The sequence below is a fragment of the Aythya marila genome, assembly GCF_965140915.1.
Source record: "Aythya marila genome assembly, chromosome: 13".
Taxonomy (NCBI): Eukaryota; Metazoa; Chordata; class Aves; order Anseriformes; family Anatidae; genus Aythya; species Aythya marila.
Genome location: NC_139054.1, coordinates 758614 through 775009, shown reverse-complemented (window position 1 = coordinate 775009; position 16396 = coordinate 758614). Strand labels below are relative to the sequence as shown.

Genomic DNA, 16396 nt, shown 5'->3' with positions numbered 1-16396 from the left:
GCTGGTCCCAGCAGGGGGGCTCTGCGGGTCCCCCGTGGCCCTGGGACCTTCCTGCTCCTCAGTGCACCAGTGAGTCCCACACGGATGGCACGAGGACGAGGTGGGGGAGCAGGTCCCGTGTCCTGACTAAAAATTCGCTTTCCAGCAGCAGGGGTTAATTTTTACAGATTTTTCTGGACCCATAGCAAGCATTTGGAAGTGCTGGGGCAAGGAGGCTGGAAGGAGAGCTGTATTCCCAGTGCAGATGGTTTGGGGAACTTAGCACGGAGATCAAAGCCGTGGTGGGAGTCTGCTCTCTAATCGGGACCACCTCGCTTCCCCCTCCCGCTGCCCCAGCTGTGAAATCCCAATTACGCACCCCTCTCCCCAGAGGTCCCACTGAACTCGGGCAAAGCTGCTTCGTCTGCGGGGCTGTCCTGCGGCTCCCACTGCTGCTCCCTGGGCTCCCAGCCCCTCAAAATGGGCTGAGGAAGGGGCCGCAGGGACCCCGATGCGGTGCCAGGCGGGGTCCCCGGACGCCCTCCCCACCTGCCAGGCAGTGCCGGGGGCACGGGGCTGTCCTGCCCCCACCGGAGCACCCGTCCTGCACCGGGCAGGGCTGGGCACCAGCACGGGCTGCAAACCCAGCAGGGGACCCTCCTGGGGTGGGAGCAGCCCCTCAGCCCCCTCAGCCCTCTCCTCTGTCCCCGGGCTGCCTTGGGGTGCGCTCCCCATGTTGGGTACCCCAGGCGGGGGCACAGCTCGGCTCCAGGCTGCCCCAGGGCTGGGGAGTGCAGGCCGAGGGCTGCCCCCCCCGGCAGGGACCGTGTCCATTCCTCTCGCTGCTTCCCTCCTCGTGCACATCCTCTCACTGCCTTCTGTTGGCCAGAGAGCAGCGTCAGGCTGCAAGGAGCTGCAGATGCACTCGGGCTGCTCCCTTCACCCTGCTCCCTGCGCCCTGCGCCCTGCGCCCTGCACCCTGCACCCTGCACCCTGCAGGCAGCCTCCCGGGCCGCAGGGGTCAGCACGGCTCATTCCTTGCTGGCAGTGAGGACGTGCAGCATCCCCAGTGCCGGCACCCAGGAGCCTGAGAGCTGTGGGTGCTGCTGTGTACTCGCAGGAGCACATCAAGGATTTCAGCGTCCCCTCGCCTCCTCCTCCCGCCTCCAGCAGCCCAGCAGAGCTCAACCTGCCGCCCGCAGCACCGGGACAAGCTGGGATGAAGCTGCTCCTGCTCGTCCTGCCACCACTCTTCTGGGCTGCTACGAGTAAGTGGGTGTCCCCGCAGGGCAGGCAGAGCTGGGGGGGGGTGGCAGGACGCCCGGCTGAGCTCTTGGCCAGGGGTCCACGGGGAATTTTGTGCTGGGATTTGATATAGGTCCTGGCACACGGCGCAGTGATGCTCACTGCCCCCAAACACCGTGCTGCTGGAGAAAAAATGCTGGTGCTTGAGGAGTTCCCTGCAGACCTCCTAACGCTGCCCTCCAGACTTCGCTGCTGCCTCCGAGCCCAGAGATAATCACAGGTCCTGGCTCTGCCTTTTAGCCAGGGGCAGGGGAAGGCAGCACCGGAGCAGATGCAGCACCAGGGCTGTGGGCTGAAAGGGGAGAGAGGAGGGGGGGGCAAACCAGATGAAAATGAAACTTTTTGTGCTGGAAGTTGGGGGTGTACGATGATAAGCCAGGAGTTCTGAAGTGCTGCTGTTTGAGTCTGATTTGCTGTGCTTTGCTTTCAACAGCGTCCATGCAAACTGCTCCTCCCCTGCTGGCCCCGGGGGGGGCTAAGCCCCCTCCCCAGGCAGGCAGCTGGTTACTGCCAGCACCCCGAGGTGCTTCGCTGGGGGTGCACACAGCTGGGGGTGCTCCTGCGGGGTGTGGGGAGGGGGCTGCAGCCCTGGGCAGACCCCGTGGCACGGACAGAGCTGGGGCACCAACAGGGAACGGGACAGGGTGTGCTGCTGGCAGAAATCGGCTGCAAAAACCGCGTGTGGGTTTGTTTGCAGGCAGAGGTAACGTGGACACGGCGTGATGTGCTGCGTGTTGGTGTCTGGAGAGGTCACTTTGGAGATGAGTTTGTTGAACTGGGTGGGGAAATGTGCCCCGCGTGCAGGGGAAGCAGGTCGGGGCTTTGGGCTGCTCTGAGCCGGGTCTGAAGGGCGCTGGCTCTCCGGTGGGAAGCCTCCAGCAGCCCCGACCTCGCTGCTCTCGTTTCGTGCCGCCCTCACACTCACCCTGAAGCCCAGCAAAAGCTGCCAGAAGGTCCCCACGATGCGGCTGCGGGCTTAGGACAGGGCTTTGGGGTCTGCAGGGGGGGAATGAGCCTGGGGCCAGGTTTGGGGCTGGGGCCATGTCCCCCGGCAGCAGCGCTCCCGGCTCCTCGGCTCTGCGTTTATTTCGGTCACGGCTGTTTTACGGGCGATGCGTGGGCTTTGTTTACAGTCCTGGGTGGCCCTCACGAAAGCTCAGCAGATGCCAGACCCAATCCCAGCTAAATTTGGCCACTTCCTTTCGCTGCTGGCTGCTTCCCAGCCGGGCAGAGCCGGGCAGGCGGGGGGCACGGCTGTGCCGCGGGGCTCGCGGGGGCCGCTCTGTCCCGCGGGATGCACTCGGCTGTCCTCAGCCTCCTGCCTTACCTGGGGCACCCGCTTCTCCTCGGGTTTCTATTTATTTATCTATTTATTTCACCTTCCTCCCCACCCCACACCGTTTTCCCTCTGGCTGCCCCCAGCCCCAGGGGGGCTGATGCAGAACCGGGCGCTGGGGCCGGGGCCTTGGCTGGGACCCCGCGACTTGGGCTGGTTCCTGAAGAAATCGCATCTGCCTCTGCTTATGTATATAAATATATATATGTATAAACTCTCCCTGCTCGGTATTTACATAGCTCTACACGCAGGCTGTCTGCAACGGGGACCTTGAGGCCCTGGAAAGGTTCCCGTTACCTTCTGCGGGTCCCACATAAATTCAGAGCAAGAGAAGAGCCAGAAAGCTGCATGATGGAGCAGCGAGCAGCAGAGGACCTCCCTGCATGTCCAGAAATGCAACCAAGGCAGGAAACATCCATCAGGAGGGGCTTGAGCCCAGGGCTCAGCAGGCAGATCGGTTTCCATCTGCAGAGCCTGGACAGGATGAGGGAGATGCTTTCCCCGTGGGGCTGCAGCAGAGCAAGGGTCAGGGGTCTTGCACCATCCCTCTCCCTCCTGCTCTGCGTATCCTTCCTCTTTCATCACCCCAAATCCTCTGCTAAGGAGACAAGCTTTCCTTACAGATTTATGAGGAAGCATTAGGACAGTTAGTGAGGAGGAGCAATGCTCGCCTCGCCCTGGTGCGGTCATCCTTGTCCCTTCGTCTGCCACTGGCCCTCTCTCTACAGGAGGAGATTGTTTTCCTTCATCTTCATCTTCCTCTTTACCCACGTAAGGCACCCATCACCGTGCTGATGAGCTCTGTCTGGAGCCACTTGGATGGCTCTAGATGACTCCCGGCCCTCCTGGCCTGTCGCTGGGCACAGCTGCCATTTCGGTTAGCTTCTCCTGCACTTGTATTACTGGCTGTGATCTGCCAGCATGGGCTAAATATACAAAGCTCTCGTACCAAAGCATTAACGTTCAACAGGGCCACTAGAAACAAACTCGGGGTCGTGGGTGCGGACTGGGAGGAGAAGGGCAGCAGCCCTCCCCCAGCCCTGCTGCTTTCCGCCACGATCCCAGCTCGTGTGTGCTGTGCTATCAGCAGGAAAGAGACGGGCTTGCTCCCAGCCACAGCAACAGATGATCAGCATAAACGAATTTCCAGGGATACTGTTTTTGCAACGTTTCATACGAGATGCCTGTTTTAAAGTTTCGGGCAGACGGTGAGCCCATCTGACAGTCGTTATGCGTGGCAGTGCTCGGCAGTAGGACCGTGGGTTGAGACGTGCCTAACGCAGAAGTACAGCCACAAACATTCAGAAAAACCTAAAATTACTGCTCCGTTTGCAGAAAGACTAGTCAAAGGGGGCACTTCCAAGCAGCAGTCGCCAGTGTACTGCACAAAAGAGGAAAAAAAAAAGAGAGAGAGAGAGGGAGAATGAAGGAATTTTGGCAAAAGATGCTGAGTTTTAGAAAATGCTGGGTGAGTTTACACAGCCAGAGACTGCTCTGCCCGTTAGGGATGCCTGGTGGCGATCTCAGCAGAGGCAGAGGCAGAGGCAGAGGCAGAGGCAGAGGCAGAGGCAGAGGCAGAGGCAGAGGCACGGCACTGCTGTGCCCAGCCCCGCTCAGAGCCGCACCGTGCACGGCCCGTGGTGAGCTGGGCCCAGCCTCCCTGTGCCTCCTCCGGATTTCTGCCTCTCTCAGACCCAATCCCCATCACTCTGCATCCCTCTCCTCCCTCGTCTTGTATGGCAGACACTGGGGAGGGGGCAGGCAGCCGGCAGGGGGGCTTTCAGCCACTTGCAGCCTGCTTGCAGTCGCTGTGCCACACGCAGGCGTTTCTGGGCAGAAGGACGCTGTGTGTCCGAGAAAAGAAACGGTCTGCAACGGGCCATCAGGGCAGCACAGCCAGCAATGCACATCCACTGAGGGAGACAGGGAGAGGAGGTGCCCTGGGGCCGGTGCTGAGCTGCCGGGCTGCTGCAGGGCTGCAGCTGGGACGCGGCTGTCCCCATCTCCCGCCTGGGTCCTGCTGTCAGTGGGGCTGGCGAGAGGTGCCAGGACGTGTGCTCAGGGCACAAGGTCAGCCTGGGGAGTCCGAAGGCATCGCTGGCACCGCCTGCTCGGCCACAGGCTGCTTCCACCGCAGCTGCCGGTGCCGTGCCCGTGCCATCCTCCGCCCTGCCCGCCCCAGCGCCGTGCCGGGGCACCAGCCCCAAAACCACCCTTCTGACCCAGACGGGAACGTGGATGTGTGGTGCTCTGAGTCACATCCACCTCCACGTCACACCGCAGTGCTGCCGATGGGACGGCTAATGAGGTGTGTGTGTGAGGGAGGAAAGTGCTTGTAATTCAGCACGCCCCATTAGCCGGTGACGGGCTGGCGGTTGAAGAAAACCCTGGGCGACAAGCGGGGCCCCGCCGCGCAGCCCTGCTCCCTCCCGGGGCCGACTGCTGCCACTTCCCTGCGCCTGATCAAAGCGGGGTGTGGAAGCGTTTAGCTGGATCTGAGGCATGCCTCTGCCACGGGAAATCGCGGGGTATTTATGGACGGGGCCCTGGAGCTGGGGATCAGGGTGGCTCTGACGGAAAGGGCCCGGCAGAAGGGGAGCCCAAGCTGCCGGGACAGCCTCACACACTGCGTGGGGCTGGGACGGGGCAGGTGGGCTTTAAGCCATTAGGAGAATATCTGCCTGCATCTGCTGTGGGTGTCGGGGGATGTCCTACAGAGATCAGAGCTCTTTGTGGGGTCTGGTGGTGCAGGGCTCACGGGTGGCTTGGGGACAGCATGGGGACAGCACGGGCACAAAGCGGGGTGCGACCCAGGAGCTCAGGTGCTGCCCGAGGGGAGCCGAGCACCGAGCACCTCCTCTTGCTTTGGCAGAGCCTCTTGTGACTCACCCCAGGGACAGCCACCCGTGTCCCCTGGGGCAGTTTCCTTGCGGCAACCTCTCCGTGTGCCTGCCCCAGGCCCTGCACTGCAACGGGGTGGAGGACTGCGACAACGGAGCCGACGAGGAGAACTGCGGTAATTGGCGAGCCCCTAGGAAGGGGGGGGTCGTCGCTGGGAATAACCCCCTGGACCTGGGGATGCCAGGATCCAGGACCCTGAGGGCATTAGGGCAGAGCTGGGTCCATCCCTGGGAGCAGTGGCAGTGGGGGGAGCCCTGGACCTGCTTCTTTATCCAGCTGCTTCCTGGCTCTGGCATGCGTAACACACCCGGGCACCGTGGCCACGGGTGCCCCGTGCAGGAGATCATCTGGGTCCTGGTTTCATCCATCCCCGCACCCTGTCTCAAGGTTACCAGGGTTTTGCCCTGCCCAGATGTCAGCCCAGGCACGAGGAAGGATGCTCAGGCTGGGCATCCCGAGCTGCCGGGTGGAGGGGACGGTGCCGGGCCCCTTCCCCATGCCCTAACAGCGCTCCCTGCCCGCAGTGGACAACAGCGGCTGGCTCTGGGACCTGGGCGACAAGCTGGCCACGCACAGCAGCGGCACGGCGGTGGAAGACGAGGCAGCCCCCTGCTGTAAGCCTCCTGTTTGGGCTCCGGGCACCCCCCCCCAGCTGTGTGTCCCCTTTGCCCCCCCAGCACACCCCCTCTGCTTGCCCGCAGCGCTGGAGCTGTTCCCGGCGCGGTGCCGGTGCTGGGGCCAGGCAGTGGACTGCACCGCGCAGGACCTCAGCGCTGTGCCCTGGGTCTCCCCCAACGTGACGAGGCTGTGAGTAGCAGTGGGACGTGCTCTTCCCCTTCCCCCCCAGACAACCCGTGGCCCCCCAGGGCTGTCGGCCTCCTGTCACAGGGTTTTGGCTGCTCCGTGCAGGGCCAGAGGTTGGCGAGCCCCAGCTGCTTGTCACATGTAGTGAGGGCTGGGAGGGGAAGGAGAGCCTGAGAAAACTCATCCGTGGCAAATAGTGCTTGCAGATTGGGAGAGCAATTAGCAGTGCTGTGTTAACGAACAGCAGCTGCCTTGCATCTCATTTGTATTGCACAGGAGAAGGTGAAGCCTCGGCTGCCCCATCCTCCTGTGATAAAAGTTCTCTGGTCTCAGAATCTGGTTTCTTTATTTATTTTCCTCCCTCCCTCCTTCTCCCTTCCTGTTTTCCTGTTCAGGGACCTGAAGAAAAATAAAATCCGCTCTCTGCTGGACAGTCAGTTCGCCAGGTACAGGAGGCTGAGGAAGCTGTGAGTATCGGCCCTCTGCACCCTGCTGCACCAAACGGGGCGAGCAGTGGGCGGGCAGCACAGGGAACAGGAGCGTGCACGTGTCAGGGAGGCTTTGCCGGGCTGTGCCATGGCCCTGCATTAACCCAGGCACTCCTCAGCCTTTCCTCACCTCCACTGCTCGGTCTCTGCTCAAGGCTGCCCAGCCCCAGAGCTGGAGGAACAATGGTGCCATCGGTCCCCCTGTGTGAGTCCTGCAATGCTTCTCCAGACTAAAACCCCGAGAAAGCGTTTCTTTTCCACTCTGTTTTTCTGTTCCATTTTTAATAGATTTCTGCAAAACAACAAGATCCGCATGATCTCACCCAAAGCGTTCGCTGGACTTTCTCAGCTCAAAATGCTGTAAGTAAGAGCTGCTGCGTTACGAGGCCCTGGGGAGGGAGCCGTGGGACGGAGGCAGCCCTCCGCTCCTCTTGGCACGCCAGGCTCGCAGCGCAGCCGCCCCCAGGCCTCTTGGGCTCCTTGCTCCTGCAAGAATCCGAACCAAGCCTGCTTTAAACTGGAGTAGGTGGGTGAACGTGGGGCAGGGCAGAGGCACCGGCACATCCCACGCATCAGTCCCTTCCCCTCCCATGTTTGCCTGCCTGATCCAGAGCCCTGCATCGGTGCTGCGAAGGGAGAGGAGCCGTGGGTGCTGGCAGCGGGGGGCACGCAGGCTCCTTGGGAGCTTTAGCAGAAGCTGGGGGACCTGGCAGCAGTACCAGATCATTTTCCTTCTCTGCTTGTTCCCAGGTTCCTCAGCCACAACAAGATCTCCCAGCTGAAGCCCCAAATTTTCGAGGACCTGCAGCACCTCGAGTGGCTGTGAGTGCCCCCTGGTTCTGCCCCCAGTGCGTGATCCCCGTGCACCGTGACACCAATTCCTCGGGGAGGGGGGATTAATGAGGCCGGGGCTTGTCCACGATCTCATTACGGGTGTCAGATGGAGGCTGCTCTACAAGGTGACTCCCCTCCCGAGCGTGCAGGGATGGCCCAGCCAGCAGGGCAGGTCTGCTCCCCGTCAGGTTTCCCCTTATTTGCCATGGGACCAGCGCAGTTATTCCTTAAATCAAAGAGGGAGAACAGAATGATGAACGACTCACGGAGGGTGGTCCGTGGCGCAAACAAGCCAAAGGGCTTTTGAGAAGCCAAGCACGGCCCTGAATTCCCTGGGTGGCTTTTAATTTATCGTTATTTCACAGCAGAGGAGAGGAAAAATCCAACAGGCCCTGCCTGTGAAGGAATCCAGGCTCTGCAGCTGGAGCCCATGCAGGATTCACGGGGAGCAGGATGGGATGGGGGGGAGCCCCCACCCAGGGGTGGCACGGGGGGGACCTGCAGGGCAGGAGGGGCAGAGGCAGCTCCCCGGGCACGGCGTGGTGCTCGGCGTGCTCCTGGTGCCAGCAGCCTCCCGCTGCCTTCCTCGCCAGCGGCCGGTGCCCATCTCACTCCTCCTCCTCCTCCCGCAGGATGCTGGACAACAACAGGATCGCCAGGATCGCCCCTGCTGCTTTCACAGGGCTGAGGTCCCTGTACTTTCTGTAAGTCCTCCTGCCCCCTTTCCAGGCTCTGCCCCCTTCCTTGGGGCATAGCCGAGGGTGCTGCGGCTTCCTCGCCTTCCCTGGGGCGCGAGGGATAACTCTGCAGGGCACATCCCTGCCCTGCTGCCGTTTCCAGCTTCTGGCCAAGGACACCCCGTTCAGCAGGGCATTGTCCTGAGGTATCGCCCCTTGTGCGAGCTGTTTGAGCACCAGGTGAGATCAGGGCTGTCCGTAAGGTCCGGCCGCTTCCAGGAGGGAAGTAGGGGATAACTGACTGGCTTTGGCCACCGTAAGACAAATTTTGCAATCACTCCAGCGTGATTTTAATGCCTTCCCCACCTCCACAGTGCAGATCAGAAATTCTGGCAGCAGATTGGAGTCAGAGTAAGGGGAGAAGTCTTGGCTGTGAGACTGGAAAAAACCCGTGTGTGAGCGCGCACACACACACACACACACACACACACACACTCACACATCTGCCCGTGCTTTGAGCTGCGTTCCCTGAGCTTGCACCTGCAAGGGAAGAGCTGCAGCTGCTGGGGGCTCCATCACTGCTGGCACTGGTTGCAAAAACCCCAAAATTGGGTGCAGGGTACTGAAGTAATTTGTAGGGCTGGGGCTGGGGAGCCACCGGGGCCGGTGGGGGCCCTGGCTGGGGATTTGGGGCCGTGAGGGAGCTGGTGCAGGGACCCTGGTGCTGTGGTGCTTGGGGTGGCACTCAGCATCCGGGTGCCTGTCCCCGCTGTCCACAGAGCGAGCCGTGGGGCAGTGCCCCCACCCCGGGCTGCATTCCCATGTCGCGGGCAGGGGAGCCGCTCTGCTCGGTGACGTAGCTTGTTTATCCTGCTGCTTTTTTTAACAAATCGAGCTAATAAACTGCGGTCACACGAAGTGCACCAAGGAACGCTGTGCACGCAGGCGTGTGCAAAAGTTGCTGAGAAAAAATGCCAGAGGGGATTCGTGCTGTAAATCTGCCCTCGCTGCCTGTCACTCCTGGGTCACTGTGGTTCCACGCACCTTTCTCCATGGGCAATGCCCCTCAGCTCCCTGGCAAGGCTGTCCCACAGCCACTAAGTGTGACCTGTATCGGTACCACCACATCCCAAAGGCAGCGAGTGAAGCTCTGCACCTCAGTTAAGGTGCATGCACCAGCCCTTTGCCCTGGGCAGTGGTGGTGAAACCACTGCTGGCACCACAACTGGGATGCAGGGAGCTGGTGCCACCAGCCCTGAGCTCGCCCCGGGCACTGCTGTGAGCTGCAGCCCTGCAGGGAGGCCGGGCACCGGCAGAAAGCCCTCGGGTGCATCCTGTGCAGTGCTGTGACCCCGTTTGTCTCTGTCCCCTCCCCGCAGGTACATGCTGAACAACTCCCTGGCTAAGATACCCAACACCTCCCTGTGTGCGGAGATGCCAAAGCTGAGCTGGCTGTGAGTACCTGGCCTTGGGCAGCCGGGTCCGGGGCAGGCGCCGCTCCCCAGGGTGGATGGAGGGGGCTGGGGGCTCCCGATGGGGATGGGGATGGGGAGGCAGCCACACAACCGCCTTTCCTGCAGGGATCTGGAGGGGAACAGGATCCGGGCGGTGCGTGGGGCCGTGTTCCAGGAGTGCCACGAGCTCACCGTGCTGTGAGTACCCCAGGGACACCCCTTGGTGGGCTGGGGGCGGGGGGGGGGGCTCTGCTCGGACCCCTTTTCCTTCTGCTCTGGGCTAGGTGAGGGGCTGTGTTTCAGCTGCTAGATGAGGGGCTGTGCTTCACGTGAACGGTTTTGCTCCATATTTGTATTGCTGTCGGCTTCATGAATTTGATACCAGCTCTGTGGGGACCTGATGGGGCACCCCGGGGCCGTGTCCAGCAGCTGTGGGTCTGGAGGGGGGTTTCCCCGCCAGCAGCAGCCCGGGGCTGCCGGAACCGAGCGGGGTCAGAGGCAGGGCGCAGCACGGAAAAAGCTTCCCATGGTGCGCAAGCAACGAGGCTTGCAGCCAGCCCAAAGCCTTCTGCTGGCATCCAAATCCCCTAAAAATATCTCTGAGGAGCGCCATAAACTTTGTGAGCTGGCTCTGTGTGTCAAACCCCGAGCGGCTCTGCTTGCTGCCCCCCTGCCCGGGGCCTGTGCCGCTGCAGGGCTGGGGCTGTGCTGTGCTGCGGGGCCTCACGCAGCCTTCCTGGGGCTGCCAGAGGAAAAGAATTCACCCTGGTAATGCCCAGGCCTCTCCTGGGGTGTCCCCGTGTGTGATGGCTGTACGTCTCCCAGGGGGATAGATACGGCTGGGCTCGGTGGGGCCAGGGGCACCCCAGGGACGTGCCCCCCCGAGCGAAGCACCCTGAGTGCCAGGTGATGCTGCACATGGTGCACGAGGCTCCGCTGCATCCACGCTCTCCTCCTCCTCCTCGCTCAGGGTCCTGCGCAGGAACAGGATCAGGTGGATCCAAGGCGGGACGTTTTCCAGGCTGAACAGGCTGGTGGAGCTGTAAGTGTCCCCCCGTCATGTTCCCTGAGCCCCAGCTGCTGCGGGTGGGGGTCCCTTGCTCAGGACCCGCTGTGTGGGGGCTGTGTGCCCCCTGCCCACCCTGTGCGGCCCGGTGGTGCTGGCACAGCGGGCGCAGAGCCTGCAGGCAGGTGGCCTCATGACTTCTCAAACACTGCCCTGCTCTGCCAGAGACCTGTCCTGCAACGGGCTAGACGAGCTCCCGGCATCGCTGTTCAATGGCCTGGCCGACCTGCAGCAGCTGTGAGTACCGGGGTGCCCTGCCACCATGGGGAGGGGGCAGCCAGCACCCGGCCCCCGCGAGGCGCCGCGCAATTCTGCTCCGGGGCTGTGCGCCCTTCCTGGGGGTGGGGGGTGCTGGAGAGAAGCCAGAAAAGCCTCCCCTCTGTCCTCACTTTCAGCTCCTCTGATAGCTACAGGTGGGAAAAACAGCACCGCTTTCCTTCCTTTCAGGAATATTTCCTACAACCCCTTGAAGGAGATCTTCCCCGGGCAGTTTGAGAGCCTGCCCCAGCTGCAGTCCCTGTGAGTCCCACGGCGTCCCCAGCCCTGCAGCACCGAGGCCAGCCCGGCAGCTCCCAGCCTCCCCTGCCCTGCTTTTGCCTTGCAGGAGCCTGGAGGGGCTGGAGATCCCCAACATCCACAACCTGACCTTCCACAGGCTGGCCAACCTCTCCCACATGTGAGTGGAGGGGCTGACCCCAGCTCGCTCCTGGCACTGAGCAGGCGGCACCGGCCCCCGTGCACACCGTGCCTGCAGCTCCCCGTGCAGGACCCCCTGCCGGGGCAGTGGGGGCGTTTATCCCCCACCGAGCTGCAGATTATCCCCCCAGGGCATGCCACACGAGGATCGATGCACACTTCTGAGCGTGCACTGCACGGGTGGTGCGGGAGGGGTGGGCTGTGTGGGGTGAGGTGCGCACAGCGCCGTGTGCCCGAGTGTCCCCTCCGAGGTGCCTGGGCCCGAGGTAACGGCCCAAGAACAGCGGAGACGGGCAGGAAGGCCGGGCAGGCACCAGGCAGGCACCGCACACGTGGTGGAAGCACAGCCGAGGAGCCAGCTGGGAGTGCTGGGGCTCTGCTTTGGAAGGATAGGAAAAAAAAAATCATTAATTATCTCCAGATGCACATTTTAGAGTACCTGTAATGAAAGACAACCGTACATCTTCCCTTCTGTAATTGGTCTGTTTGGGCTGTAAATACGGCACATTTTCTACCTGACTTGCTAATAAGCAATCATTTTCTCCCCTTTTATCTATAATTAAGCAGAAACGAGCCTTGCATTGCAGTTTTGTAGTCATTTTCTAATGCGGAGTTTTACTAAGCTTGTAAGGGATTGCTTTTATAAGGCTTGAGAAGATTAATCTGAAATAATATGCAGGGGAAAAAATCTGAATCCCTGCTAATGGAAGTTGAGAGACCTGAACAAAGGAATGGTTTTTAAATGTTTGTGAGAGGCAGGGCTGGAGGAAAACTGGAGCACTGGGGGTGCTGGAGGAGGTGGCTGTGGCAGCAGGAGGGCCGTGCAGGCCGGGTGGCAGCCAGCCCCTTCCTCCCAGCAGCTACTTCAAGAAGTTCCAGTACTGCAGCTCCGCGCCCCACGTGCGCAGCTGCAAGCCCAACACCGACGGCATCTCCTCCTTCGAGCACCTCCTGGCCAACATCATCCTGCGCGTCTTCGTCTGGGTCATCGCCTGCGTCACCTGCCTCGGCAACCTCCTCGTCATCTGCATGCGCTCCCTCGTGGCCACGGAGAACAGCCAGCACGCCATGGCCATCAAGTCCCTGTGCTGTGAGCTGGGAGCGGAGGGGAGGGCACGGGGGGGGGGTCTCCAGCTCACACCACCCCAAACCAGCATGGCCAGGGCCCGTTGCTGCCCGTCTTTCTTTTTATGCCTTTGCCAGGTGTGCTCCTGGCACGTCTCGGCTCCTGCCCGTGCTTATAAGCACCGTGGGGCAGCTCTTCTAACACGTGCCCACAGCAGCTCTGCGGTGGCTTCGTGGCCCCGCTGTCCCTGCAGGGCGCTGAGTGCCCGCTGCAGCTGCCCCCTCACCCTGCCTTGCCTCCCCCCAGGTGCAGACGGGCTGATGGGCATCTACCTCTTCGTCATCGGCGCCTTCGACCTCAAGTACTCGGGCGAGTACAACAAGCACGCGCAGGGCTGGATGGGCAGCCTGCAGTGCCAGCTGGTGGGCAGCCTGGCCATGCTGTCCTCCGAGGTGTCCGTCCTGCTGCTGACCTACATGACCCTGGAGAAGTACTTCTCCATCGTCTTCCCCTTCAGCCACCACCGTGCGGGCAGGAGGCAGACCGTCTCGGTGCTGGCCGCCATCTGGCTCCTGGGCTTCTCCCTCAGCCTCGTCCCCCTGTGGTGCAGGGAGTCCTTCGGCAACTACTACGGCCGGAACGGGGTTTGCTTCCCGCTGCAGTCCGACCTGGGCGAGCGGCCCAGCGCCAGGGGCTACTCCACCACCATCTACCTGGGTGAGGCCCTCGGGATGGGGATGGGGATGGAGAGGGGCAGGACGGGGTCCCAGTGGCAGGGGGTGGCTCAGCACACTCGGGTTTGGGGCGAGCCCTGGCTGCGGAGCTGCCTCTGCCCCCTCTAGTGGGGAGTGGGACCAGTCCTGCTGAGCCATGAGCCCAGCCGAGGTGCTCGGAGGGAAACCTCTTCCTCTCCAGGCTTGAACCTTGCAGCCTTCGTCACCATCGTCTTCGCTTACACTGGCATGTTCTACTCCATCCGCGTCACCGCCTCCAGGACGGCCCAGCGGAGCGTCTGCTCCCGGGAAGTCGCCATCGCGAAGCGCTTCTTCTTCATCGTCATCACCGACGCGCTCTGCTGGATTCCCATCTTCCTCCTCAAGCTGCTCTCCCTGCTGCAGGTGGAAATACCAGGTGAAGGACCCGGCTGGGCCCACCGCTGTCAGCCCAGAGCCCCTGGGTGGGGGCCCCTCGGTGTGGGTGCTGCCAAGGTTGGGTGTCTGAGTGCAAGGGGTGAGCATCACCCATCCCAAGGTGGACCCTGGCTCCCCAGAGAGCAGCAGTTGTGACCCTCCCATGGCCATGAGCTTGGAATTGGGATTGCCCCCGTCTGTGGCATGGGTGGGTTCCCCCAGGCAGGGCCCTGGCCGCCTAACGCCGTGTCCTCGTTGGTGGCACGCAGGCACCGTCACCTCCTGGGTGGTCATCTTCATCCTGCCCATCAACAGCGCCCTCAACCCCATCCTCTACACCATCACCACCGCCCCCTTCCAGGAGCAGCTGAAGGGCTGCCTGCAGGCCAAGCAGTCGGAGCAGTCCCAGAGGAGCTCCGTGCTGGCAGTGCTGCACACCAGCACCGCCTGACGCTGCCCGGCGGCACGAGGATGCCCCAGGGGATCCCCACATCTCCCCTGTCAGATCTTCCCCTGCGGCAGGCAGTGGCTGTGCCATGAAGGGCATGAGCACCTCGAGTTCAGCTGCTTGTGTGGGTCTGGGGGCTTGGGGGGCAGGGGGTGCCCCCAGGCAGTCCCCCTGCCTGACCCCATGGGGGGCTTGGCTCCTGCCGCCCAACTCACGGCTGCTCTCGGGTGACTTCTTTGGCCTCCTTCTGCCAAAATGTTGGACGTGGGGCCTGATGGCTCCAGCCACCAGGTAAAAGCAGTGCCCAGCCCCACGAGGTCCCGGGGCCGGGGAATCGGCCAGCAGCACCCTCCCAGCACCAGCCAGCAGCTATCGTTAGTACTTTATTAATTACACGGACGGGAAGAGCAGCCCCCATCCAAGTCAAACAACCTGCTGCATATGATACAAAACGAGGAGTAGTCCCTTAAATACAAAACACGGCTTTGAAGTGAACATCGCCTGGCGCCGAGCTCTACCGCCGGAGTTATATATTAATATTCCAACTGTACAAGTATTTATAGGTAGAAAAAAAAAAAAGAAACGTTTAAAAAAATATTAGGAGAAAAATCACTCCCTCAAAAAAGTTAGTTATATTTTTACATATATATAAAATATATATATAAAAACAAGAATAGACTGGGTTGTTTTTTTCACCATGAGGCAGACAGGATTTGTTATGGCAAAACTGGCATGGGGAATTGCTCCCGCACGTGGGTCGTGTTGCCTTCCAGTTGGAACGACGTCGAGTAACTTGGGTCCCTGCCGAAACGGAGAAACCAGGTCAGGTCCAAGTGCTGGCAGCGAGGTCGGACGGCTCCTCGGGAGGAGGAAAGGAAGGGACGAGGTGGGAGCTGAGGGAGTGCTGGGGACAGAGGCAGGGGCTCTGTGGTTGCCCAAATCCAGGGTGGGTCTCAGCCCCACGAGGGCCGGGCACATCCCTTGTCCCCGCGGTGCCTCCTCAGCGCGCTCCCCCCATCACCAGCGTCCCGGTGGCTGCTCTGTGTTCCCAGCCCTGTCCTGCCCCCTCCAGCTGCCCGGTACAACAGGTTGGAGGGACAGGACTTGGCTTGGAACCGCGTCCATCCAGCCCCCTAGTGCACAGGGGGGCTTTCAGCTGAGCAAGGCAGCTAACAAGGCACTGGACTAGAACTAGAGAGCTTTCTCCTTCACCTCCTATGAAATTGGGCACCAGAGGTGACAGCAACAGCTTCCTTCTGCCCCTCGGCGCTGGCCGTCCCTACCTGGCTCTGTAGTATCTCCACACCGTTCCCTCCCATCACAGCATCCTTCAGCACAGCCCCAGCCTGTCCCCTGCCGGGTGCCAACCCACACACACCCACCCCTCACTTCCCAACACAGCGCCGTGGCCCTGTCCTCCCCTCTCACATCTCCCCCTCCTGCTCCTGCTTCACCCCACACCTCTACCACCGTGCCCGGCCTGGGGGAGCTGAGCCCCATGGGGCTGACGGGGGGACCCAGCTCACCCTGGGCCGGCTGCCTTCCTCCTGGGGGTCACCCCGAGCCCCCTCTCCTTCCCGTGGCTGAGCAGCACCTTGCTCGCCCATCCTGCCCGCAGCCCCCCTGTGGTGCAGGGCTTCGCCTCTCCGCGCTGGGGAAGGGGCAGCAGCGGGGACGGTGGGGGCAGCTGCCCCTGCCCCTGAAGGGGTGGTGGCAGAGCCCCATGGCAGGAGGAGAGAAGGCCCCCTGCACGGCTGCAGCAGCCCAGGGCTCTCCAGAGGGGGGCCCTGGTCCAGGTTAAAAGGAAGCTTATAAATATGTGCCTGGGGGTGCCCCCGCGCAGCTGGATGCCAGCTCCGTGCTCCCCTGTGCCTGCCCCAGCCCAGCTGACTGGCGAGTCCGCGGTCCGACGGGACACAGCAGCTTCCCCCTCCTCAGATCTTGGTCTCGGGGCCGTTTGGGCTCAGTGCTGGGAAGGAATCTCGGATCCTCGCCAGCTCCATGGCGCAGAGGTGCCCGAAGACCTTGTTGTACCACTCCGGAGACCGGCCCCTGGAAGGGAGCAAGGCAGAGCGAGGGCTGAGCGGGCAGGGCAGCCCCCGGCCCGCGCCAGCCAGCAGCACCTCCCTTCTTGCTCAGCACAGCTCCGGCTGCCGTGGGCTAGGAGATGACCAACGAGCACTACGCAGCAGCAGAAGGCATGCGTGTCCCC

General features: G+C 62.0%; 2 protein-coding genes across 8 annotated transcripts in view; one reads left to right on the top strand and one right to left on the bottom strand.

The window, feature by feature from the left end:
- Nucleotides 1–1045: 1045 nt before the first annotated feature.
- Nucleotides 1046–14639, top strand: LOC309883287 (relaxin receptor 1-like). Its single transcript, XM_082771224.1, has 18 exons — nucleotides 1046–1247; nucleotides 5493–5636; nucleotides 6046–6135; nucleotides 6223–6328; nucleotides 6721–6792; nucleotides 7102–7173; nucleotides 7564–7635; nucleotides 8280–8351; nucleotides 9704–9778; nucleotides 9905–9976; nucleotides 10749–10820; nucleotides 11010–11081; nucleotides 11292–11363; nucleotides 11449–11520; nucleotides 12401–12630; nucleotides 12913–13323; nucleotides 13522–13737; nucleotides 14006–14639. Exons 1-18 carry the CDS (start codon nucleotides 1199–1201, stop codon nucleotides 14185–14187), a joined length of 2151 nt encoding a protein of 716 aa, XP_082627350.1. The 5' UTR covers nucleotides 1046–1198; the 3' UTR covers nucleotides 14188–14639.
- A 158-nt stretch (nucleotides 14640–14797) lies between these two features.
- Nucleotides 14798–16396, bottom strand: part of STARD8 (StAR related lipid transfer domain containing 8) — a 50306-nt gene continuing 48707 nt past the window's right edge. For all 7 annotated transcript variants that reach the window (XM_082771217.1, XM_082771223.1, XM_082771222.1 and 4 more), the window contains one exon: nucleotides 14798–16236. In XM_082771217.1, coding sequence (XP_082627343.1) covers nucleotides 16119–16236 — 118 coding nt within the window. In that variant the 3' untranslated portion in view covers nucleotides 14798–16118. The remainder of the gene's footprint in view (nucleotides 16237–16396) is intronic.

Excerpts from the sequence above, each read along its gene's own strand:
- LOC309883287 (XM_082771224.1), top strand. The coding sequence starts at position 1,199 with ATGAAGCTGCTCCTGCTCGTCCTGCCACCACTCTTCTGGGCTGCTACG. Across the intron at positions 9,779-9,904 it reads ATGCCAAAGCTGAGCTGGCT|GGATCTGGAGGGGAACAGGA; the intron begins GTGAGTACCTGG and ends CCTTTCCTGCAG. Across the intron at positions 13,738-14,005 it reads GCTGCAGGTGGAAATACCAG|GCACCGTCACCTCCTGGGTG; the intron begins GTGAAGGACCCG and ends GGTGGCACGCAG.